The sequence below is a fragment of the Pteropus medius genome, unplaced genomic scaffold (assembly GCF_902729225.1).
Source record: "Pteropus medius unplaced genomic scaffold, Ma_sr-lr_union100, whole genome shotgun sequence".
NCBI lineage: Eukaryota > Metazoa > Chordata > Mammalia > Chiroptera > Pteropodidae > Pteropus > Pteropus medius.
Window position 1 is genome coordinate 5,857,376 of NW_024350927.1, and position 25,699 is coordinate 5,883,074.

The 25,699-nt window shown below is 46.0% G+C and overlaps 1 protein-coding gene across 3 annotated transcripts in view; it reads right to left on the reverse strand.

Annotated features, from left to right (window-relative positions):
- Nucleotides 1-2,237: 2,237 nt before the first annotated feature.
- Nucleotides 2,238-25,699, reverse strand: part of UBE4B (ubiquitination factor E4B) — a 108,490-nt gene continuing 85,028 nt past the window's right edge. For 2 of the 3 annotated variants that reach the window (XM_039842272.1, XM_039842274.1), the window contains 9 exons: nt 25,279-25,377; nt 24,308-24,543; nt 18,392-18,518; nt 16,536-16,680; nt 12,344-12,478; nt 9,790-9,981; nt 4,639-4,813; nt 3,915-4,061; nt 2,238-3,608 (listed from right to left, as the gene is read on the reverse strand). In XM_039842272.1, the coding sequence (XP_039698206.1) occupies nt 3,547-3,608; nt 3,915-4,061; nt 4,639-4,813; nt 9,790-9,981; nt 12,344-12,478; nt 16,536-16,680; nt 18,392-18,518; nt 24,308-24,543; nt 25,279-25,377 (1,318 nt within the window). In that variant the 3' untranslated portion in view covers nt 2,238-3,546. The remainder of the gene's footprint in view (nt 3,609-3,914; nt 4,062-4,638; nt 4,814-9,789; nt 9,982-12,343; nt 12,479-16,535; nt 16,681-18,391; nt 18,519-24,307; nt 24,544-25,278; nt 25,378-25,699) is intronic. The other variant, XM_039842273.1, reaches the window with a different exon arrangement.

Sequence of the window (25,699 nt, forward strand, 5' to 3'; positions counted from 1 at the left end):
GGGTTCTGAGTACAGAAGTGACATGATCTTAGTTGTTTTGAGATCATTCCGGCTGGTGTTTTGAGAAAGGAGGACAAGGGGAGAAACAGATAGAAGCTCTGAAGCTATTACAATAACCTAGGAGACTGTTAATGACTCAGCCCAGGAGCAGCAGTGGACCTGGCGAGGAGCGGTTGAACTTGGGGGTTTGTTTTGTCGGTAGAGCTGATAAATTTGTGGAGAGCTTGTATAGGAGGAGGGCACAACAAGAGTCAAGGAGGACTCGATTTTGGCCCGAGTGGTTTGGGCGGAAGAACTGCCACTCACTGTGACGGAGGGACTAGGAGGAGCAGGCTTGGGGCGAAGCGTGAGGGACTCGGGCTTGAAGATGTCCATTCCGAGGGCCTTTTAGACATCTGAGCTGTCCGGCGTTCGCCGTGCAGGAGAGGGGCCTGGCCTGGAGATGTGAACTTAGGGGTCAGCGATGAGTAGCTGGTAATGAAAGCTGTGCGATTAAAATGAGGGTTGAGTCTAGAGCTTGACCCCAAGGTCGAGGCTCCATCCAGAATGCTCCGCTGCTTTTCCATGTCTCCTTGGGCAATCTGAAGTCGGATCATTCTGGAACACTGCCATACGGCAGGAGTGGTGGAAGGATCAAACTCTGAGGCCCAGGTGGCCTAGAGTCACGTGCTGGTTCCACTATGCCACCTCCTTCATACGGTTGTTGAGAAGTAAACGAATGAAAACGAGTGGTTCGCACACAGAACAGGCTCATGAAACGCCCGTCATCCATCAGCCAAAGGTGGCTTCCTTCAGCCAACTCTAGCTCACACCAATGCCAAGCTCACAGGCCACTGCGGACGTTCCCTTCAACCAAAACCTTAACCTAGTCAGATGGGGCCTGTTTATGCCACCTTGGAACCCCAACAAAAACACTGTGAAATCCACTATTTTATGTACCAAACCCCAAAGTGACAAACTGTGAACGAAATAATGTGCTCAGCTATTGTTTCAAAAGATATTTGATCGACTCCTTCTTAAAACCCACACAACGATGAGTCCCAAGGGTAAGAGATTAATCATCTTTCTCCCAAGGATCACCTCTCCTCCACTCGTCTGAACCTCAGATCCTCCTCCCTCTGTGACCGCCTTCCTTGTAGCCAAGACCTACTTTTAAAGTATTTTGGAACTTATTTTAATATCTGTACCTAATGGATTGAAGGCAATCAAAATTATTATAAAACAGCAACCCCGAGACTCTAAGAAATCCCCAAACGTCTTCCTCCTAGACAATACCCAGCAGAAAGTCTATGAAACTTCTGAATGATGAATGCACATGGAGGATAAAGTAGCATCCTATCATATTCATGGGGGACAAGTGGGGCGTGCAAATATGTCACAATCTGTGCCTCTGAAGTTTATAATCTGGATGGAAAGGAGACAAACAATTCACGTTCATGACATGGATTAAAGAAACGAAATTAGTCATAGAAGCCAGCAAACATCGTAATTTTATAGGCACGTAGACATATGGTTAATAAAAAGTAAACTAAATTAACAGAATTATCTGCATGGTAGAATTATGGGTGATTTTCATTTTCTTTCACAGAGTCTAAAACTTGTGCTGCAATAAATACAGTGTATTTTTTGGAGAAAAAGTGATTTAGTCCAAATGTGCTAAAAAGAAGCAGACATGGTGGCTAGGGGCCTGGGCTCTGAGCCTGGACACCTGCTCTTCCACTGACTAGCCAGGTGATCTTGGGCAAATGACCTCACCGCTCCACCCTCCAAACCCTGAGCTGTTTAAAAAAGCAAAGATGGTAACATCATCTTCTTGAGGATGAAACTATAACGTAAGGGCCTTTGCATAGTGCCTGGCGCACAGTACATGCTATGTAAGTGCTATTATTATCCCACAAGCTGGCAGATACGGTTTTGTAAACTGCCGTGCCTAAGAAAATGTTTATGAAATGGGGTGACCCTGAGTGAGAATTTTAAAGGTCAGGGAAAAGAGATTTTCGAAAGGGGACCACCTTGAGAAGGGCAGAGAATGAAGGTGACAAAGGTCAACCCCCTCAGACAAGCAGAGTGGAATGAAGAGCAAATGGGGCCTAGAGACTGACATAAATCCGAAAGTTTTATTTTAAAAATAGCAGCTCCTAATTGGCTCCAGGAGAGAGAATTCGCCACATGCAAACTCATTTGGCTCTTGTTTACCCGCCCCTTTGATTTCCACAAAAATAAGAGACTCAAAGATGTCTTCTGAATGTGTTTCACCGTTTATTGTAGTTTGCGTTAGGAATTGAACAGAGGACATTGTCTGTGGAGGGGGCAAAAAAGGAAAAGAAGAAGAAAGTATGTTTTTGTACTTAATTTCTTCAAAACACTTTATGGTTTCCAATCCTTTTTTACCCCAAAGGAAATTCGAGAATTCAAGTATGTTAAGTGGGGAGCAGTCATACAAAAAGTCTTATGTTTCTGTGCTTGAGTGTGGTTCTGTGTGTGTTTTTACAAGCAGACAGACATCCACATTTCTTGCACTCCATTTTTGCTTTGGTAAGGCCAAGCCCCAAAGGACACATTGTATAAATGACCCCTGCCTCGAACTCACAGACTCAAGAGTTGAGGAGAATTCATGTACCCTCAGAGGATAACTGTAAAGGTTTCGAACTGTCACGTAGCATTAAAAACACTAAAACCCCTTTCCCCCAAAACCATCAGTCGTGTAAGTCCTGATAAACACTTCCTTTGCTGCAGCTGTTCTTTAGATGCCTAACGGGAATCATCGCAAAGGCCAGAGCAACAGGATTCTCTTCATTTTGCTTAGAGTAAAAAAAAAAAAAAAAATTTAAAGGGACATTTCAAAAGAAAAAAAAAATAAAAACTGAAATTCAAATTCTGAAAATATCTTGCCTTTTTTATTAATCATGTCATCTAACACCAATTAAAAAAACAAATATGTGAATATGATATAAAAATACGATCCCAGGATTAACACTTTGTTGCAGGCACAGTTATCTCACAGAATATATGTTTGGAGGGCCAGGGAAAGGAGTTTATTTTTGTTTTCGCTTCTCTTAAAAAAATCCACAGCAGTGCAAGTAGGGTCAGGAAGTGGGGAGGGAATAAGATTCTTTAGCAGCAAAATGTCCAGGGTTCTCTAATCACAATCAAATCAACGGATATTGGATTCAGGGGGGGAAAAAAAGAAAGGTGGAGGGGATGCTGCCCAGACGCATTCATCACCGATCACTACGAGACTTCCGTTGCAAAAGTCCCAAACTGCGACATGTGAAGGACGTGCTTTATTACATAAGCGATCATAGGATGTGTCTGTCCCTCAAGCTTTTGACCACATTTGTCATTTAAATATATGTACAGGAATTGGGCTCCGCTTCTCATTCAAGTCCCTTCAGATCTCCACTGCTTGGTCGCTCTGGGTGGGCTCGCGGTGTAGTTGCCACGTTTGGCCTCCAACGTTTGAACAGCGTTTTCACCAGCGATGCTGCTTCTGCTGGCCTGGCTCGCCCTGGCTGTTTCGAGCAGAGGATGGGCAAGGGGGACGGTTTAATGATCACTGTTCTGTTTCTCTCTCATCCAGGCGTGAATCTGCTCTTTCAGTTCTGGCACTGAGAAGAGAAAGGGAAGGGTCAATGGTTCGACGGGAGGGCTCCTCCTGAGACATGCCGCTCCACTCCTCGCTCTGTAGACACGGAAAGTAAAGGCCATTCGTGCCCTCGGTGAAACGAGGCACGGGGAAAGAAACGGGCCGCGAGGACTAGACTTCGATAGTGAAAAAGAGCGAAGAACGTTTTGTGTCTTTCCCATGAAGCGTCACAAACTACGGAGTTTCTGGATTTGGGACCCTCCCGCCCTGAGTAACCTCCGGTGCTACACGATTTGGGCGCCACCGCTGGGCACGGAGGCGGGCGTACCTGGTTCCAGCATGCTCTCGGTCAGCGTCTGCCGGTTGAAGGGGTCCGTGGGCGAGTTCAGCAAGTGCCGCAGAATGATGGAGCGGTCCATGATGGTGCCCGAGGGCAGCCGCACGGGGTCGGTCATCAGGGTGTCCATCAGAGGGTCTGCAGAGAGAAAGCAAAGCGAACGCCGATCTGATAAGAGAGCCGAAAACTGATGAAGACCATAAAGCCCCTCCTAGCTGTGAAAAATAAAAAAACGGATCCACAGGAATGGCAATCACACGGCCCCACGGGGCCCCTGAGTTTGGCGGGCGATCGGGAGTGGCGTGCAGGAAAGGCATGCAGGCTGCCGCTTGTAGAGGGGAGAGTCCCCTTTTGTCAGCTGCTGCTGGGAGGAGCGCACAGAGGGAGAAGCCGGTGGCCCAGACAGTGACAGCCGCCTGGAATGCATGCCCTGAGGACGGCTCGGAAGTTTCCTTTGAAAACGCCAACCGCCCTGGCAAAGGCAAGGCTGGCCGCAGACTCTTCGGGCTGACGTCTGGTTTGAAATCAGGTGAAGGACTTTTTTTCCCTTTTTAACTTACAATATGAACTAAACATAGGCAAATGTAATTTCACGCAGCGTCTCGAAAAGCAACCGCAGCACACCATGAAAGAACCCAGAACGTCTTCTTTTAGTGTGACCTGATTCCAGTTCACTGAAGTCAAAGGCCGCAGCCTGGGAAGGGGGCCCACTTGCCTCGGAACTCGTCCGGCGCGTCGCTGTAGTCGATTTCGGCGCGGGCGTTCTTGGCTACTATCTCCTCCACTTTCTCGGCGAGAAGCTTGAACTTCTCTATCGCTATTGTGGATTTGATCCCTGCCTTCCGCATCTTCGAGATAACCTCTTCGAACAACTCTTTGCTGTAGGATCTCTGCGGATGAGGAAAGACGATGAGTAAATACAGGTTAGGTGGAAAGAAGCAAGTTGCAGAAAATACTCCAAGTGTAATCTACTTTTTATTTTCTAAAAAAGCCCGAAAATTATAATGTGTGTGTGTGTGTAAATACTTTCACGTGGCCATAACTACATAAAGACTGGGGTAACACGCACCAGACCACAAGGCTGTTACCTCTGGGGAGGGCTTTCAAGATTGAGGCAAATAAAGGGAATTTAATAATTTCTGAATTATTTTTACAGCAAACATGTTTTTTTTTTAATTTAAATACTGGAAAGAGAAGGAAATCTCGTCTGTTTCCGTCCTTGCAAGGCCGTGTTCTCCAGCAGCATGAGGGGGTCCATATTTCAGCTCTTTTTCCTGAAGCTGGAAACATGGTGAAAACCACCCAGCATCGGCCGTCATCCAGAGGGGCGTCCCCCGTCCCCCGTCCATCTTTAACGCCCCCTAGTTAAATGTCACTGGCTCTGCTGATGGGAGCAGACATGACTCATGCCTATGAGAGTGTGGCGGGGGGGATGGTTGAGAGGGTGAGGCCCCCGCAGACCCAGACAGACCTGGACTTCAATTCCGGCTCTACCACCTACCCGCTGTGTGGTCTTACACAAACCCCTAACTCTGCTGAGCCCCCCGTTTCCTCAGGTGTAAAATGGGGGGTAGAGACATCTACCTCACAGGTGCCTAACTCAGGCCAATCACTGCCATTTTAAAATATTAAAGTATATCGTAATTTGCATTTATGGCAAAAACACTGGCCCCCTGTCAATGTACTGACAATGAGGCAAACAGAGGAGAATGATTAAATCTGAGTCTGAACAACAGGGTCATAACCTGAGCCCTGTCATTTCTATCTGAAGATTCACACTAACATCTCTGGGTATGAGGATGAGAGAATGTCTTCCCTTAGAGCGCGGAACTGAAAGTCCTGTCTTGCTTCTTTCCTTTTTTAACTTCGGTTTCTAAGTAAGCGCACGTGCTCACCTTGTCCTCCACGCTCACCCGCGCGCCCCTTAGTAATGCGGCGCCACTGCGGGGGGAGGAGAGCAGAGGGACGGGCAAAGTGCTGCCGTGTGTAGCAAATGACTATGTTAATCCAACAGATGCTCGATTTGGTGCCCGCTCACATGAGCCAGGTGAGCCACAGTCCCCATCCATAGGGGACAAATGGCCAAAAGATTGTTGGAATGGCAAAATTAAAGTATTTTGCACAGGGAATTAACAAAGCTTGGGTGTTGCTGCTGAGACAATTTCACCTTCAACTTCTATTTGTCGCAAGTAGCCGTTCTTACGACAAGTAGCCCGTTTGTTAGCCCCATAATACTTCACCTGTTCTATTCTCGACAGATGACGAGTGTTTGACCAGCTGACCCGAGCTGGCTTCTAAGTCAGCTTCTCAGACAGCAGTGCAGTGAGCATTATCAGAAACCAAAGGGCACCTATCAAGGGACGTGGCATTTAGCCTCGCAGAGCAGCGGCATCAATGAATGGAACAAATACTTATTGCTGCGCTGCTGCTTCATGTCTGATGTGGGTTGGGTCAGAGAAGAAGTGAAGACATTCTTGACTGCAAGGATCTTACAGAGTGCTTACAAAATTAAACGTGAAAATATCTGCAAATCATACACCTGAGAAAGCTCTAGTATCCAGAATATACGAAGAACTCTTAGAACTCAACATCAGAAAAAAAGAAAAAAAAAATCTAATTTGAGAAAATAGTGAAGGACTCAAACAGACATTTCTCCATAGGAGACATAAAAATGACTAATAAACACATGAAAAACTGTAAAAACAGTATCTGTCATTAGGGAAATGCAAATTAAAACCACAGCGAAATACCACCTTACTCTCACTAAGGTACCCATTTAAAAACAAAAACACAACAAAATAAAACGAAACGAAATAACAAGTATGGGTGAGGATGTGCAGAAACGAAACAAACCCTCGTATGTTGCAGGTGGGGATGTAAAATGGTGCAGCCAACGTGTAATGGTTTGGCAGCTCCTCGAAGAGTTCAACACAGAATTACCATGTGACTCGGCGACTCTCCTCCGAAGTATGTACCCCAGGGAATTGAAAACAGGTATTCAAATGAATGCTTTTTCACAAATGTTCACAGGTGCCCCATTTGTAACAGCCAGAAGATGGAAACGACCTTAATGCCCATCAATGATGCGGACAAACAAATCATGGTCTATCCATATAAAGAAATATTATTCAGCCACAAAAGGAATAAAGTACTGAGACACATACTATAATATGGATGAATCTCAAAAACATTCTGCTAAGTAAACAGTCGGACATAAAGGGTAACAATGATTCCGTTAATAAGAAATATCTAGAATAGGCGAAGAGGTAAATCCAAAATTAGGTGAAATAAAGACAGAAAGCCGAGTAATGGCAGCCAGGGGGATGGGGGTGATGACCTAACGGGTACACAGCCTCCTCTGGGGGTGACACAGTGCTTTGGAGCTAGGCAGAGGTGACAGCCCCACAACATTATGAATGTACTAAATGCTAACAAACTGTACACTTTAAAATGGTTAATCTCATCTTAGATGAGTTCCACCTCGATTTAGAAAAAGGGACAGACTGCACGGGAGATGTGTGACTGCGACCGGGCTGGTTACCAGTTATTTGAACAGCACGTGGTGCTGACGGACAGCGCTCTGCGAACATGGGCACTGTGGCCCATCCACAGACCTGCAGTCTGCCCGGAACAGCGCAGTCGGAAGTGGCTGCCGGGGAGCTTGCTGAGGCCCCTAAGGCCTCCGCATCCGGGTCCCGGGCGCTCTCAGCTCCAGGGCCAACTGTTCTGCCCGCTCCTCCTCTGACAAGGGGCTCTCTCCTCAGGTTTGTGAATGTAAAGCTCAGTGGCTCTTTTGTCGTCTCTTCTGGACACTTGCTGTCAGCCCTTTCAGTACACACAGAGAGAAGTCCGTTTCTTTCTCTGCACAGCTACTATTTTCTTTTTCTTTTGTCATCCCAGGAAAACAAGACATACGAGACCAAACCAACAAACAAGGCTAGAGCTCCCAAAGGAAAAAATAAGCTTCCACCACCTGTCTTCTGGAGCTTTCTAGCTTTCCATCCTTCCTCCCCGCAACCCTCCAAACATTCCAAAATAAGCAGGTCGTCAGGGCCCGAATCACCTTATAGCCAGTATAAATGGAAAATGCCCAATAATCAGGACAAACACCACCCTGGAAAAGGAGCAAAGCAACGCACTTAAAATGTGAAAAAAGTCAGACACGAAAGGTGACAGATTATACGTTCATGGGTCTCTCCATCGTGTCACTGGCACTGCATGTGTTTGCTTCACGGATCTGGAGAGCAAGACTCTTTAGACATCTGAGAAGACCTATGTGTCACTGTGCATCACACAGGTGCCACCACAGGCCACCACCACAATGCGCAGGGATTACCAGGCAGTGTGGACGTTTCGTTGGTCGCCAGAGAGAGGCAGCTGGAAGCACCCCTTGGTTACCCACTTGGCTGGGTGTGCTGCAGCCATTTACACTGCACATTGTGTGTTAGGTGCTTGTGATGTGGCAGCCACAGCAAGACCTACCAGGAGAAGAGGGAACACTCACTAAACGACTCCTCCAGCCCTCACAGTTCTAGAACTTTCCACACCCTGACCTCTGGCAGGGCTAGAGAAGCCCGACCTTGGCCTGCCTGCTGCCCAGGGCGGATGACAGTTCCCTGGCTGGGGGGCGTACCCACGTTCTTCCCCTCACTGCGGGCTGCGCCACTTATGTTCCATTACTGAGCACGTACAGAGTTATAGAGTTGCGGGTGAGAAACACTGTAGCATCTCTCCAAAGTAAGCGCACACGCCTAACTCCGTCCTTTCCCATTACTATTTGTCAAAAAACTGCTAGAAAAACGTGTGGTTTCTTTCCACTGCAGGCTCTGTCAAGACCATATCTCTTGTTTATAGCCAAAAGTACCTGTATAAGTGACGACTATCTCAATAAAGTTGTTATTTAAAAAGAGTACCTACAATTCCTTCTAGAATGCCTACTGATGCTTCACCTGAAATGTAACGTGTGGAACCGAATGTGTGAACAAAGATGGAGAGACAGAAACAAACATGGAACTTTCCGGGCATTTTAAGTGGAGGGCAGAGAGGCTGAGAATATGGATTCGGGGCCAGATGGCAGGTGGGAACCCTGCCTCCACCCCCACTAACCTCACGCAGGCCTCGTTTAAAATGAGGGCTCTAACTGAACCTACATCGCAGGGGTTTGTGAGGAGTGAAGGAGAGCAACCATGAAAAGTGGTTAAAAGTTGGTATTCGGTTAATCAACATTAGTTACTTTATGTTGAAATGATGCCGGACAGAAGAACGCGGAGGGAGGGGAGGCCGTTGATGAGACAATTTGCAAAGTCCACAGCTGCAGCTGGACCAGAGTGGCAGCTGTGGGGCGAAAACACAGAACGGATGTGCTCGCAGGGACACGAGGAACGGAGGGGAGGAGAGAAGGTGAAGACGGCCATCCGAGGTCTGAACCTGGAAGACCATAAAACAGCAGCAGCACGAGAGCCGGGGACGTGGGAGGAGGATGCCGATCCCCCGGGAAACCGAGCTCTTTCTGGGATGGTAACAGAGTTGGCAGGTGAGGCCTTAGCAAGGTCCTGGGCGGCGAACTCGGATGGAGACGGATCTGGGAGCCGCGTCTGCTCTTCACGGCCAAAGGGAGACAAACCACTTCAGTCCAGTCCACACCGGACGCGTCCCCGGCCACAGAGGTCGAGCCTTCCATTTACAGACTCGAGACTTCTCAGGCCATATTTCGAAAAGTATCACCTTCCTTGATTTCAAGGGTGGAAAATCCAGGACAGATGGACACATAATTGCCAGGAAACCCACAGAGAAGCAAACTCAGGCCGCCCGGGTCAGCAGCCTGAATCCGATGCCCTCCGAAAGGGGCCGCTCCCTTGACACTGACCTGGTCGTCCGCGATGGCTTTAGCGAACCGGGCACAGTCCAGCTGCAGGTAAATATCCGTCAGTTGGTCCAACAGCTTCTTGGGTTCGAAGCCGTATTTCTCCGGGTTTTCGACTTTCAGGTCGCGGCACTTGGGACCACAGAGCTGCTGAAGGTTGAAGTTCAGCATTGCGGCCAAGCGGGGTCCAAGTTCCTAGGAAATCACAGGGTAATAGGACAATTCATGCTGTTGAGACAAGCGAGAAGGACCAGAAACTCCTATTTCAGTGGAGGAACAGGAAATGGCTGGATTAATCTTCGAAGAGCCCCTTATAAGTGCTGTGTGTCGTAAGCTGAAGACGAACATATTCAAAAATTTTTTTACTCTCCATTTCTAATCCAATAATTCTAAAACTTAACAGAACATTGCAGATTGGTGGAATATTTATAAATATCAACAAAAGGCAACCTTTTCTATAAATTCGTGCTTTTAATTATTAAACCAAGGATCACTTAAAATTCGTTGAGAAACACATAAAAGGGAAAAAATTATTCATATTTCCATTATTGTGATACAAGTCATGAAAGTTTCTGAATATGCTTTTTCAGCCATCATTTTATGCATTATTTTTGTATAAGTAAATTTCAAAAGCCCGTGACAATTCAGACAGGATGCACCACTCTTATTTATCGAGTGCAAAGAGGTAGAAGATAATGCAAAAGAGGAGATAAAATTTATATCCTGAAGAGTCTTAAATATAGCCAGTGAGACAAAGCAAACCTAAATGAAACAACTAGGAAATAACTATAATGCAATAACCCACAAGATGACACAGCACCTACTTCATTGGGCATACACGGCTTTAAGCAAACCGGAACTAGGCAAATCTGGCTTAGAGTGTATTAGAGAAAACGCTGGCCATCAAAAAGGAGTTGTGACAGCTTCTCTTTAGGTAACAAGGTTTTCATTAAATGTAATGACTGGATTTATACAACTCCAACTTAAACTCAGCTTTCCAGGAATCTGCTTTTGCACCAAGTACTCCTGTATTTAATTAAGAAGTTAAGGAGTGGTAAGAATAGGACAGAATTGGTAATGTTTTTTTTTTTTCTGAAGTGGGAAAGTTTTGAGCTCGACGGTTAAGGTGAAACGGAGCAGCAAAGGGAAAGGAAACGTCAAAGCAGGCGCAGGCGCAGGCACAGAGGGGCTGGAGGCGACGGCCAAGGTGTGCAGACGGCTTAGGAACTATGCACAGGCCTTGAAAAAAATTAATTTTAATTGACATGAAAATATCAAACTTAGCTTTCGATAATTTCAAAATTGAAGAATTTAGAACTACATATAGGCTTCACAATAATTTAGTCTTAAATAGTTTTTATCGTTTCTACCTTCTAACAATCAAATAGCACTGCCGTTGGAGTCACGGGGCAGAACATCAGACACAATTTAGAGCAGGGACCGGCAAAGTCCCAGCTGCAGGCCAAACGTGGCCACACTCGTCTGTGTACGTGTTGTCCGTGACTGCCTCCGCTCCACAACAGCCAAGCTGAGTCACTGGGACAGGGACCGAGTGGCCCACCATGGCCTTCGCAGGTAAAGTTTAAAGAAATCCCATTTGCAACGCTTTGGGGAAGCAAGTGCCTGAACCATCAAGTGTAAATCAGCGGCAGTGTCCTCGTGCTTTCGATGGTGAGCTCGTGTACTTTCACGTTCCACGGCTCTTGCACAGAAATCTGTTTATGAAGAGACGGGAAACGAAGAGGGGAGAGAGGAGACTCATCTCCTGAGCTGCACATAGGCCAGGGCGTGGGATAAGGCTGGAGGTGGGAGCGAACGGGGAAACTGGAGGACACACGTAGTGAAAGCACCTTCCGCTGTAAACTTGTCTCCGTGTAAGCAAGTAAGCACCAGACCTCAGGCCCCTTTCTTGCCTTCCTCACTACGCTTGTTCTGGCCACGCCATGAAGCTTCTAAACTGTGTGTGCTTGGGAGGTGGGGGGAGGAGGAGGTATGAAGGGGTAAAGGGGTGGGATGGGGGTTGAAGCGAAGCGGAGATCTTCAGTTATGTCACTCAGTCTGTTTCAGAGACAAGACCCAGGTCTTCATTTTGACTATCTCTGATCTATCATAAGCCCTAATTAGGGCTCTCAGTAACCTTTGGCTTCTTGAGTATAACAAAGCTCCAGCTAAGAGAACCAAAGATCTTACACATTATCATTTCTACTTAGTATACTAATTTCCAACTGATGTTACCTTGTGCTTTTCCTGCAAATGAAATATAGGAATTGATAATGATAAAAAGATGTCACAGTTTCAACATTAATGATCCACAGGGCTGTCTAAGCAGAAAGTGAAATCGGTTCTTCTGGAAGCGACCGTTTGCTGACTTTAGTCTATCAATGGTGGTGTGTGTACCAATTAGCCCAACTGGGAACACAATCAGTAACAGAATTTCACTCGTCAGTGACTGTGATGCTGAAATGTCCAGGATTTCAACAACTATATTTAGTTCTAAGTGACAGAATGTGAATGTGGAATCCAACAGACAAAACAAACAGCCAAAGTTTCTACTCACCGGTCGGAGGAACGGCTTCTGGACCTGCTTCGTGAGGATATGGAACATGTCCACGGTTTCCGTCGCCAAGGCAAGATACGACCGTGAAACACGCTCGTCCTGAGCGAGCTGAGACTGACGGGCCTGCTGCTGATCCTAGGAAAATTGAGCAAATGCCAAGCAAATGTCAGTCCTCGTCATCAGCTCACTAACACGCTGAGTGTGACAGAAAAATACGGTCAGCTCATAACTGGGAAAGTGCATGAGAACGCCGACTCGGAGAAATGCCGGAACAGCCCGCCCCGGCGAATCCTCCAGCTGACTGAAGTCTCTTCCTTTCGGCACCAGAACTCTTTAGGACTTTGAGTAAGGTGACCTCGGCACATATATTTAACTTATGTGAGACTCAGTTTCCTCAATGATAAGCGAAGTCCCATCGACTTCCAGGCAGGGTGAGCTAAGGATCTTATGCTGTGCCTTTGTTGGGTGCTAACGAAGGACAGTTCATGTCCCTTAATAACAACGTTTACTTAGTCATCGTTAGTTTAAAAACACATGATGTGTCCAGCTATGGCACGGAGGCCTACAAGTTATGCCCCCGTACCAAGTGCCTGTGGACTGCTAAGCTTTTGGGTTTTGTCTTTCTGCACTGTTAGGCTGTCACCCCGTAAACTGTCAGCATGCTCGCCTCTGGCACCATCCGCCTCCTTCCATTCTGCCACAGGCTAGGAAACAAGATGACAAGGTGGATTTGACTCATGGGTAAAAACGGGGGACACTAAGGGCTCTGAGATGGAGAAGATACAGAAACAGCAGTAAAGACTTAAGTTCCTACATCTGCTCAGAGGCGGTTTACTTTGTGTTGGGGGAGGAGAAACACCTGGAACAGCTGAAGCTGCGAATGAGTCCCCTGGGTAAGTGCCCTCGGAGTAAGTGCTCGCTGGCGACTCTGTGACAACGCTGGGTGACTCGTCCACTGCCCCTTGGTCAAGAACGAGCCGACTGAATGAAAGGCTGAGCCAGGGGAGGCATAAGAGCAGCGACGAGACGCGCCTCTGTGCGCGCCTGGCGCCCCACTCACCGGTGACTATTCCCTCGCCCCTCTGCGGGCCAGCCCCTCCTCCAGGCACTGCAGAGAGAGTGCAGAAGGTGACTAGTGGGGCTCCCCGCCCTCATGGAGCTTAGATTCCAGTTAGGGAGCCAAGCAACAAAGAACCCCCACCCAGATACAGAGGAAGTCTGACAGCGACGAAAAATAAACCAGGGTAAGATGAGAGGCGTGTGCTGGGGTCACGGGATGCTGTTCTGGAAAGGGCGATCAGAGAAGGCCTGTCTCAGGAGGTGTCACTTAAGTGGCTGTCTGAAGGAAGCGAGTCGGCAAAAATCTGGGGGAAGACAGTGCCAGACAGAGGGAACAGCAAGCAGAAAGGCCCTCGCTTGTCAGAGGAAGAGCAAGGAGGCAGGTGTGCCTGGGGTCGGGGGAGCAAAGGGTCGGGGGGAGGGCCAACACCGTGGCACCCTCGGCTGGGGCTGACTGAAGCCGAGAAGGGTCCCGGCAGAGCGGTGATAATGAGCAGGCCGCTCCTCAGCGGCCTCCGGTTATGGCAATGTCAAGGTGGAGGCCGAGACCAAACAGGGGCCAGCTGCAATAATCCAGACCAGAGATGGCAGTGGCCCGGAGGCGGGCGGCCAAGGTCAGACCTGGATGTCCTTTAAAGCCCAGAGGTTTTGCTGGGAGGAAGAGGAATCAAGGAAGGTGGCAAGGTGCTGAGTGAGAGCAATCCGTGGGCTGCAGCTGTCACCGAGACTGCGCAGGCTCAGAGAGGAGATCTGGAGGAGAACAGCGAGGGTTCGGTTTTGGACCAGTTAGGTGTGAGACACCTATTAGACCACCAGGTAGAGAGCAGATCAACAGCCGGTTACAGAGTCAGGAGAGACCTGAGCTGGGGAGACACAGTCGGAGTCTGTAGAATCCAGGTATTTAAAGCCCTTGGGTAGATGAGATCACCTAGCAGCGATTTTTCAACTGGGGGCATCAGGCCACGTGTGGGAGTTTCTGGTTGCTTAACAACTCGGGGAAGAGGGCATGTCATTGGCATTTAATAGGCGTGAGCCAGAGATGCTAAATGTCCTGCAATGTACGGGACAGTCTCTCATAATAAAGAATCATTATTATATCAAAATTCTACTACATTCAAAATACCAACCAGCACCCTCAGTGAGAAGCACCAACCCAGGGAGCAAAAGAGAAGCGAAGCTTGCGGGCTGAGCACTGAGGCTCAGAGGGCGGAGAGAGAGGGAGCCGGTGGGGAGGTGGGAGGCGGAAAGTGACTTCAAAGTCAGACAGCAATGATTTCTGAAACAGCACTTACTAGATTTATGCCCTTTTCCCATCCACTAACACAGATGGAATCAATAGTATCTGTTCAGTCGTTCCAAACAAATGCTTTTAAGGACTGACTGTGGACAAGATAATGTGCCACAGACCCGAATCCCAACATCTAGGGCATAAGCTGGTCCAAAATATGCATCGCAAGTGGGAGCTCCAGAAATGCAGAGGAAGCAAGAATCTGCAGCTACACCGACTGGGGAAGGCCAGCCATGAGGGATTATTTGGACAAGCCCTTACTCAGAGAATGGGCAGGAATTTAATGTGCAAGGATAGAGAGCAGAAGCTTCTGGGCAGGGATGTCTCAGGCAGATGAAACAGGAGCGAGCCACCCTGAGCGCCCTCTGCAGGCCAGTCCTGAACTACGTCCCTGCCACCCACCCGTCTCTTCTCATAGCTTTCCTGCAGAGGAGGAACTACCTCTGGTTTGTGCTCGAGGAAAGAGAAATTAAGAAACTTTTAAAGTGTAGCAGCGTCAGTTCGCAAACCCAGGAGCCCTGGACTCAAAATCTGGGGGCCATTCAACGAGGCCTCGTGTGTTTCCTCAGCACGTTCTGCAAGGACACAGAACTGGTCCAGACTGGAGCTGACTGCCTGCAATGGGAGGTAAGCCTGGAGGTAAGCCTGGAAGGATCCCTTAGTGCCACCCCGGGGAGGTATGGAGCATCAGGCCCAGGCGGATGCCACCGTGGGAGATGGGGGCTGCGGGAGCAGCTTTTGCAGGCGCAAGAGCAAAAGTTTAAGGTGTGGTTAGAGATGAATATGAGGGCAGTGGGGAGGATGGCCTCCAGTGGGTGCCAGTATGGTGCCAAGGAAAAAGAAGAGCACGGCTTCTCTCGACAATACAGCCAGAGGGGGCTCAAGGAGCGTGGCGGCGTGGACACAGGAGACGCCCAGCACTCGCAGACCCCAGGCAAAGCCCCCCGAGAAGCTGGAGTGTGTAGTTTAAGCACGTTGGCTAGAGCGAGATGTACAATTCTCCTCAAAGCTGCCAGAACACGTGGGATGAAACCTTCCTGAAATGGGCCTCACTATCTTATGTTGAAGGTACTTTTCGATTCCACAGCATGAGAACTTTGATGATATTTTCATTTTATGATTGCTACTGCAAGTCAAGAAAAGTTAGCCCTCCCCACTTTTACACGAGAACGCCTACTGGAAAGCAGTTCGGATTCGGAGCCTAACAATACTGGGAACAGAACTAACCAATACGTGAAGTCAGCAGTAGCTGTTAGGGGCCTAGTAACTGACCAGGGAACCATCTAAATGGCTGCAGTCAATGTTGGGAGAGGGCAGCACGCTGTCACTGGCACAGCGTGAATTTCTCATGGAACCTGGCAAAACAGGCCTCGTTTCCATTAATAAGTGAATAGAAAAAAACAAGATCAACTGAAAGGAAAAAAACCCAACAGAACCCTGAGTGATTTACATAGTTGCTTAAAGATCATGTGAACAAACTGATTCTCCCCTAACAGTCAGAATTCTAGAGATGTTTCCTAGTTACCTTCATAAATCCTAATGGGCATATCTGGACAACAAACACTCTTCTGCAAAACAAAAAGCCTTTGGAAAGGCAGAACGAGTTTTCCGGACACATTTGGAAAGACTTCTCAACTTATCTCTTAACTTTAGGGCAAGTTTAAGTTTTCTCTTGCCCCGAACCCGGGATGTAGCCTCGTGGAAGCCCAGGGGAGGAATCCCACGGGCCTGACCCAGCCGGATCCAGGCTGTCAGGCCTGCACGTGCAGCCTCCCGCAGAGCTCCGCCGCCCAGGGCCCACGGCAGCTTCCTGCGAGGCTGTCCCGGCCCCTGGACTGTGCTCACCCGGGGCAGCTGCTCCCACTGCTCTTTGTTCTTCATCTCCTCTTGCACTTCGTGGATCCGCTTCAGAGACTCCAGGCTTTCGTCAAGCAAAAACGTCGTGTCGTTGATCAGCATGTTTATATAGCGAACAAACTGCTTCCCGGAACTGAAAAGGCAATTACACGGGACGTGGTCACACATCTGCCCAGAGCAGAAAGCCAGAAAGCCACAGCCGATCCCGGGGAGAACGGGCCTCGGTCCAAGGGGCCGAGCACGCCGCCCTGCAAGGCTGCCGACCTTGGTGCAACCCAAGTTCCGCGGAGATCAAGGGTAATTCTCTCCTTTTGTTATTCTTTCTAATTAATCGTGATAAACTCATTCCAGTCATGTGCTGGAGCCATGTTGCATGGCTCACTAGAGCCAATCGCGAATATTGCAGAGTTTTGTGAGCAGATTCCCTTGGCAGCTTCAATTTGGCAACAGTGGAAGTATTCACACCCCCAGAAAACCAGCAAATGCCGATTTTTGTTCCTTTAGAAAACAGGTTTACCGGCACACCCCTGGCTCATCCCCTCAATGATTTTAAATAGAGAAAACATTCTTCTGGAATAGAAAATACACTTAAACTCACCAAGATATAAAGAAAGCACAAATAATTACCCACATTCAAGCGGCAAGAGAACCAGTGATACGGTTATTATTATCAGGAAAGACGCACTGAAGAAAACTAGGCAGCTGTAACACTGATACAGCAGGACATTAAGTCACTTTACAGAGCTCGAAGCTTTCAATCTATGGAACTGTCCTGCACGTTGTCTTCTAATGGACGGACTTGCCGGTGAACTGAGATGACCTGACCTATCTGGGTTAGCCTTTAAGTGCCAGATTAGTGAAGAAAAGAAACGACTCATCGGGACCCACCACTGCGTAATGAGGGGCGGTAAGCCCAGGCCTGGGTGGAATGAGTTCCTATGGACCAGGGTGGGTCCCTGAGCTCCATGCAGAGCAAGCTGTGCCCCTGCCTGGTTTCCCAAGCTCCTGCCAAGCTTCCATTGGAATATAATTCTGAGTATAAGAGCAGTTCACAGAAACAAATGATTAACTCAGAGAGTTTACTTTGCAGAAGGCTATTCAGCAGATGGTTGGCCCACTGGTAACATGTATATTATTGACTAGTAACTCAGTTAACAAGTGACAACTAAACTTGATCAAACAGCTAACAGAAGCTGTAAAGGATCCAAGCAGATGGGATAAATTTCTCCTAAAGAATAATTCAGAGTTCAACATTTGCATCTACCATTCTTTTTAAAGTACCTTTATTTTTTGAAACATAATTTACATAGAATTATGAATGTCCAGGTGCAAGTAGTTGCTGAAATTTCAAGTAAGTAATGAAAAGTCCCTAATCAAGGTTTAGGGCCTTACTACAAAGAATAACACTCAAATGACAAGCACAATCCAACTGCTTCTAAATCGAAACTCCTCCCAACATTTCTAACTCTAAAGCTTGGTATGTCGTATCTAAGAACACTACAAGATCTCATTTTAGTAATTCTGACAACTTTATTTAACACTGCAATCATAGAAACACCAAATACACTTGTGACATCATCCCAGAATATTTATAGATTTTTTCTTTAGGTATATCATTCTCAAAGTATCTTGAAAAATCTAAAGTTCAGGGACGTCTCGCAAGCACACTTAGACAACCCTGCTGCCATTTAGAGGTACCACCTGGAAAAACTTAAAGGCAAACATAAAGGAGGCGGAGACCAAGCAAACAGTCAACAAGAACCCAGCTGTGGAAGCTTTTAAGCAGCCACTCTACCTGTGATTTGCAAGAGTGCAAGCTGTGACATTAGCGGCCCGATACTCACTTGAACTCCTCCATAAAGGTGCCGTGGTGAGCTATGTTTTGCCAAAGGCTTTTAAAAATGGTGCTAATGTGATAGCGAATGGTGAACTTGTCATAGAACTCGCTGGTAGCTCCAGTATGCTCAACATCTAAAAAGAGAAAGACAAAGCGATGGAAGGATGTATACTTTCTTACCTTTTAAAAAGCAGTCATTGTGGCTACAGTGTTACTGAGTAAATACGAATCTGCAAATTCAGAGCTGAAAATTGCTTGGTGTCACTGGGATAGCATCCATTCACCAATGACCAGAAGTTGAATTGTCATACCTCCCCCAATGTGAGCTATTAATTTATAGAAATTTCATAGCACTTCAAATGAGCATCCCTGAACAGAAAAAAAAAACTGGGTTAAATTTTATTAAGGGTCATGTACCTATCGAACGTGACTATTATTTTAAATACTTATGAATTAGGGACATTTTTAAACATGTATCAAGTAAAGCAGAGTGAGTTCCCATGTACTCATCACTCATTTACTGATTTCCAACATCCATGTACCTATTAAATTGGAACAAAGGTCAAACTTAGTGATCCAAATGACAAACACCTTGAGCTTTAGAAATTCCTGAATTCATGACAAATTTTAAAAAGAGGGAACCTGTCGGGAAAGACAAGAGGCTTAAGAAAAAGATTTTTAGAAATGTAAAATAAGATGCCATTCTTCACCTATCAAATTGGCAGACATTACAAAAATGATGATACTGAGCGAAGGTGAGGGTTTGGGAAAACAGACACTATAAATGTAGGTTGGACTGAATGGTGAAGCAACCTCTTTAAGGCAATTTGACAAAACGTATCACAAGCCATCAATATGCCCAGCTCTCTGACCTACCAATTCTATTCAAGAAAACACATACAGATGAATGGGTAAAGAAAATGTGATATATATATAGAGAGAGATATATATCTCTCTCTATATATACACATATATATAGATATATATGCATATACATATACACATATAACGGAATAGTATTCCGTCATAAAAAATAATAAAATCTTGCTATTTGTGATAACATGAAGGGACCTCGGGGGCAAAATACTACGTGAAATAAGTCAGACAGGAAAGACAAATATCATATGATCTCATTTATCTCACTTATATATAGAATCTAAAAATAAAACAAAAACTCCAATCAACCAACCAAAAAACCCACTGAGCTCATAGATACAGAGAACGGATTGATGGCTGCCAGAAGTGGGGGTGGGAGTGGGGGTGGGGAGTGAGGGGTGGGCAAAAGGGGTGAAGGGGGTCAAAAGGTACAAGTTCCCAGTTAGAAGTCATGGGGATGTAATGGTGTCTATATAGTACTATATTGTCACCACTATTAATAGTACTATATTGCATATTTGAAAGTTTCCAAGAGAATAAAAGTTCTCATCACACAAAAAATATTAACTAGACTTATTGTGTTGATCTTTTTGCAATATATACAAATATCGAATCATCACCTGGAACTAATATGTTATCTGTCAATTATACTTCAAAAGAAAAAAAAAGGCAGAATCTTCTTCTGCGACAAACAACAACAAACACACAAGAAACACAGGCACATAGAAGACTGACCCTCAAGGAAATTCACTAAAATACTATATATTAGAGAAAAAATATAAATCATCCAAATGCCCAACAGAGAACATGAGAAAATATCTGTACATATAATCAAATCAACTGGGAAGATATAGAGTAAAATGTTAACAGAGATTCTGCCTTTAGTACAGAGATTATCAATGACCTTAATATTCTGCTTGGTATTTTCTATATTTCCCAATGAATACATTTTTTGTGACTAAAAAGTTATTTAAAAAAATAAAAGGAATAAGAGAATTAGCACCTACCATGCAAAGATCTGAAAGCACTATGTGTAACCATCAGGTTAATCTTTCTTTAAGATGAACTAAGTGTAATTTTATTAACTATAAAGAAGTGTGAACTCAAAGTGTGGAGAGCTGATTTAGCATTGTCGACAAAAGAAAGACACCAGGGTTGGGGTGACGCAGACAGCCTCTTATACCCTCTAAACTGCCTTTTTTTTTTTTTAGGAAAGGCAATCCTTGGTTGACCTCAGATTGAGGACCATGTTAGCTTACAATCCTTATTTTTATTTTAGGCCTACAGCACTTGGGCTTCCTAAGGTGGTCTCCACATCCAGTACTAACCAGGCCTGGCTCTGCTCGAGATCAGACGGGATCAGGCTTGTTCAGGGTGGCATGGTCGTAGACTAAATTGTTCTTAATACCTCCACTGTATCCCAAACATAGCGAGGCTAAGTAACTACTGTTAACTCATGAATATACATCTAAAAATCTTCACTTCTAATGTTCCCTCAAAACTGCTTCAGCTCAAGTTCCAATTCCCAAGTCTTAGTTCTAAGAGGCCTCAATTGAACTAGACTGCTGCGGACCTTACTACCCCTTCCCACTGACCCAAGTCTTGCTGCCTTCCTATTGGACTCACTAAGCTGCCCGGGCCTCAGGGCCTTCATACTTGCTGCCCCTTTCGTCTGCCACACTGTGGCTGAGATCCTCTTATGGTTCACCTTTTGTCTCATTTTCAGTGTCACTCTGAAGTCATCTCCTCAGGAACCTACCCTGACTCTGCTTCTTAAAGCAGCACCTTCTCCCATACTCACCATCTGAAAGCACCTAACTTACTGGTTCAGTGTCTGTCTCCTAACTAGAATGTCTGACCCAGATGGCAGGGATTTTGACACCTTCATTGTAGCGCCCTAGCATCAAAGCCAGTGCTGACACACAGCAGGAGCTTCATCAGTATTTGCTGACCTAGTGATTGAATTTACTTGAGCCAATGCTGGCTTTGCCGAGTCAGATCAGCTTGGGGAAGAGAAGTCTTGGAATAAATCTTGGTTATCAGTGTTCCTCCAAGTTCTGAGTAGCTGAGTTTTGAGAGCTAGTCCTTAAGGAACTGACTGCTGTGATACAAATAAAATACTCTTATTTTGAAATCTAATTTTATTTTTGAAACAAAAATTTGATCTTAAGCATTTCTTAAGCTAGAAAACTCTCTCTGGGGCGTAAAAGACGGGCTCGTTCCTTATTCTAAACCCTCGCTCACATCTGAGAGTCAGACGTGTTCAGGAGTCAGGACTGAAGTCAGCAGGACTTAACATGCATTGCACGGGCGTGTAGGGAGTGTCTGTGATGCCCGCTGCAGGCTCTCTGGCACCTGTCCCCTGGGAACTGAAGGAGGAACAGTACAGCCGCCAGGGGCGCCTGTGCTGAAATCCACCTGCTGAGGCTGCGGCCACTCACTGGCTGTTGACCTTCAGCAGGATTCTGTACCTTTCCAGGCTTCGGTTTCCTCAGTTGTAAAATGAGATATTTATCGCACCATCTTGAGGACTGTGGTTCAGATTAAGTGAAAAGATTAGCAAGTATTCAATAAGTGGTGGCTACTATCAGCCCGGGGATCATCTATCCATGAGTACGGAGGTGGTCCAGGGCCTGAGGGCACACTGCTTGGTGGCAGAGGAAAGAGGGAGGACAATTCCCACGCACTGACTCCTGCGACCTTATCAAAAAGTGGTCCTACTTTACATACTGTTTCGTTACTTGTTTTATTTACTTTATATGACTTAACCACTTAATGCAAATAACACATCTCATGGCTCATATCGATCCACTGTATGGATAAGCTAAAATTTACTTAATTTAGCCACAATTGGTGGAAATTTAGGTTGTTTTAATATTTTCGCTACACTGAATTATAAACAATGCTGTGGTGAATATCATTATAAACATTTACATACATTTATAATTATTCTTACAGAATAGATCAGGAGAAATTAAGTTACATTGTATGAGGGTGTGCTGGTTATTTAGCTGCTGTCTCTCAGTCTCAAATTCACCCTTTACACTTGGCTTTGTGATGCTGGGGCCAAAGGTTCCCTTTGCAGCTGGCCCTCTGTCAGGCTTGCCAACAGGGGGCGCTGCAGGAGAACTGGCCAGCTGGAGGAGAAGGGACCTGGATCTCTGGTCAGCTTGCTGGCCCATCAGCAATGATCCTCCCAGCCGGCAGCAGCAACAGTTGGTTCCGGTTCCCAGCTATGTCCCATACTTGCAGGATTAGCCACCTCGAATGCCCTCAGAGATGGCCCCCATCGGAGCTGCTATATTCCAATAACCCCTGCCTCTCCTGGGGGTTCCCCCAGCCCCAGGCACAGATGATGGCTGCGTCCTGCACCTATGATCCATGCTACTCCAATGCTCCTTATTTGCCCTTTCTGTCTTCCAGTACCTACTTGACCACTTCCTTATGCTAAATTCCTTCTCAAAATTACTGGTATGGTTCCGTTTTCCTGACTGGACCTTGACCGATACATGGGCTATACACATTTGTAAGGCTTCGGGCGTGGGCTGCCAAGCTGCCTTCCAGAAGGGCTTTACCAGTCTGCACTCTCATAGTTTCGCAGTGCTGATCCGGCATAGTAGCTACAAGGAGATGAAACGGGCTTTTGCAGGTTCGTTTCCTTCTCTCCAACCACGTTAGTGCTACACGTTCTCATCTTAAAGACACATTTGATAGGTGAAAAGAGGTACCTCGCTGTTATTTTAAGAAATGCAGAATTATCTTCCGTTCCACTAAGCCTGATGGGTATAAAGCATCACGTAAGGTCCTGCCCTGTACACGTGCACCATCGGCACCGGACGACCCCGTGGTCCCCTGACCAGGGCAAAGAGCACAAGAGGAGAACCGGAGAGCCGAGAAGGGGCCTGAACCCTGAGGGTTCTCTGCTGTTGCCGATGCGATGGTGGTAACAGAATGCCAAAGGGCTGGTGAGCTTGCTTTAGGTTTTAGAGGACACAGGTGGGCTAAGGGAAGGAGAGAAACCCTCAGGAGATGCCACGAAGTAACAGTGACAAAAGGGAAAGGAACCCACAGAAGTGAAGAGAGAGATGACAGCACCAGCCCGAAATGAGCAGAAGCAGGGAAGGGATGGCGGGCACTGACACGGGGGCTCCTCAGACGGCTGCAGTGGCTGCGAACAGCGAGGGACTGTGCTCCGGGCAGCCAGTGTTTCCCCCAAAAGTGTGGTGGGTACAGTCTACCAAATGCCAAGATACCCGAGTGCCCAGAATGTGCTAGGTTCAGCAGAAAATAAGGAGACAGATTAAGACAAGCTTCCTTTCCTGAGAAATATATAAACCGGAGGGAAAATGCTCCGTAACTACAATCCTGTGCCTTTGGTAGAGGGCAGGTGAACAGGTCCCACAGGTAATCAGCTTTATGAAAACACATTTGCAAATAAAAAGCCAAACTAAAAATGAAAATTTGGAATGTAACTCAACCCGAAGAGGAGGAGCTCCTTGCAAAGTATCTCATGTGTTCTCAGTCTTGCTCGCCAGTGTCACTCAGCACCTAGACAGTGCCTGGCAAACAGTAGGCACTCAATAAATGTGTAAGATCTGTGAATGAGTAGACTCCCAGAGATCCTATTTCCACTGTTTGAGTGGGGTCCCCAAGAATAAGCATCTTTAACAAGCTCCTTGTTTCACCCATAGTTTTGAAACTCTGGGTATAGGACAGTTCTTACACAACTAATGCTGTTAAGTTCAAATCTAAAATGAACCAGGTATTTTCAGATAAAAACACCAACTTGTGCTGCTGATTCCAAGTGGATCTCAATGTTATCCATTTGACTTCCAATGCATCCTGCTCAGCCACCAAGGCCTACTCTGAGAACGGTCATGTAGCATTCCCACGACTCGGGGAAAACAACCAACAGCGCATGCTCTCCTGGCAGTGGGTTAGAGCGTTTTACTTCTAGGTGGATGTCGGGATGTCAGGTAACAGGTTTAGAGAAACTTCAGCCACCGGCTTTAGAAGGCCTCGCCTACCTGTAAATCCGGGAGCCTACCTGTATAAAACTTCATCAGGGAAGGGACCAACAATTTGGTGGAGAGAGGATGGTTCTCAATCATTTCAAAAAACTTCTGGGTTCGCGGCTGAACGGCAGGGTTGGTCATAAACATGACCTCCACCAGCTTGGCCACCAGATACGGGTTTCGGATGTAGTTCTGGCTGCACAGCATCACGACGAGGAACATCACAACATCCTGAGTACAGGGCTCGTAAAGCACCTGAGGGGAGTACCTGAAGGGACGTGAGAAGAGCGAGAAAGCAAGCTGAGAATCTCAGCGTGGGTGGCTGCTCGTGTCATTAAGTGGGGACGGGGACAAAGAGGTCTAGGGGCCAGGATACTGAATTCTTTTTAAGTTGCTGAGTTTGAGGTGACCATTCACACTGTAACGAGACAGACTGAAAACCCAACGCAGCTAATGGTCGTAGTATATTAATTTACTATATTTTAAAAAATAAACCAAAGTTATGATAAAATCCATAAGGTAAGTTTTACAAAAGACCTGTACTACCAAAAAGACTTAAAAAAATTTTGAGGGAGTTCTTTTAATTTTTTAAAACCTCAAATACCAGCGATAAACCCAACCTAATACTTTGTAACCTTTCTCCAATGTTACTGTTGAGAAAAATTTTGGTACGAAATATAGATGTGGGTATTTCTGGCTTTTGAATGTTCACTAAGATATTTATAAACCGCTCCTTCTGTTTCTCAGAAACAGATATTCAATCATTAGAAATTCAACTCAAGTTTTCACGGAATACATAATTAGCAGCAGTGTTAATCTTCTGTTGCTGAGATATTATTGGAATTGGCTTAGTGCCAACACTGTATTTATTTTTCCAATCTCTAGGATGCAATTACACAAAATTTCAGGCATAAAATGGAGGTTTGCAATATAATTCATAATATAATGTATACATTACATGTAAAAACACATTAGAACTCTGTAATACGTTTAAGGCACTTACTGTACAATAAAAAATAAAAATTCAGCAACATCTTCTACATAAAACTCAGGCAATGCTGCAAATACCTTGGGGACATCTGAATTTAAAGGCAGTGTTACACTGTCAAACAGAAAAAAGCGCAAGTTACAAAAAGAAAACAGGGCGCTTCAAACTACAAGAAATATTACATTACCGTTACCGATAAGTATTTTTTTGGGGAAAAACCTCATTCTGTACAACTATGTAAAAAGTACGCAGGCAAAGAGACTATGAACAACAATGAACAGGGAATCATGAAGGCAGTGGATGTGCTAGGTGCGCATTCAATGTTTTTCCTTTTCTTGATTTCCTCTTAAGGTTAATATAATAAATAAAATGAGAAGGAAATAAAAGGATCATATTTGGTCATTTTATGCAACTCGAACTGTGAGACAACAAAGCT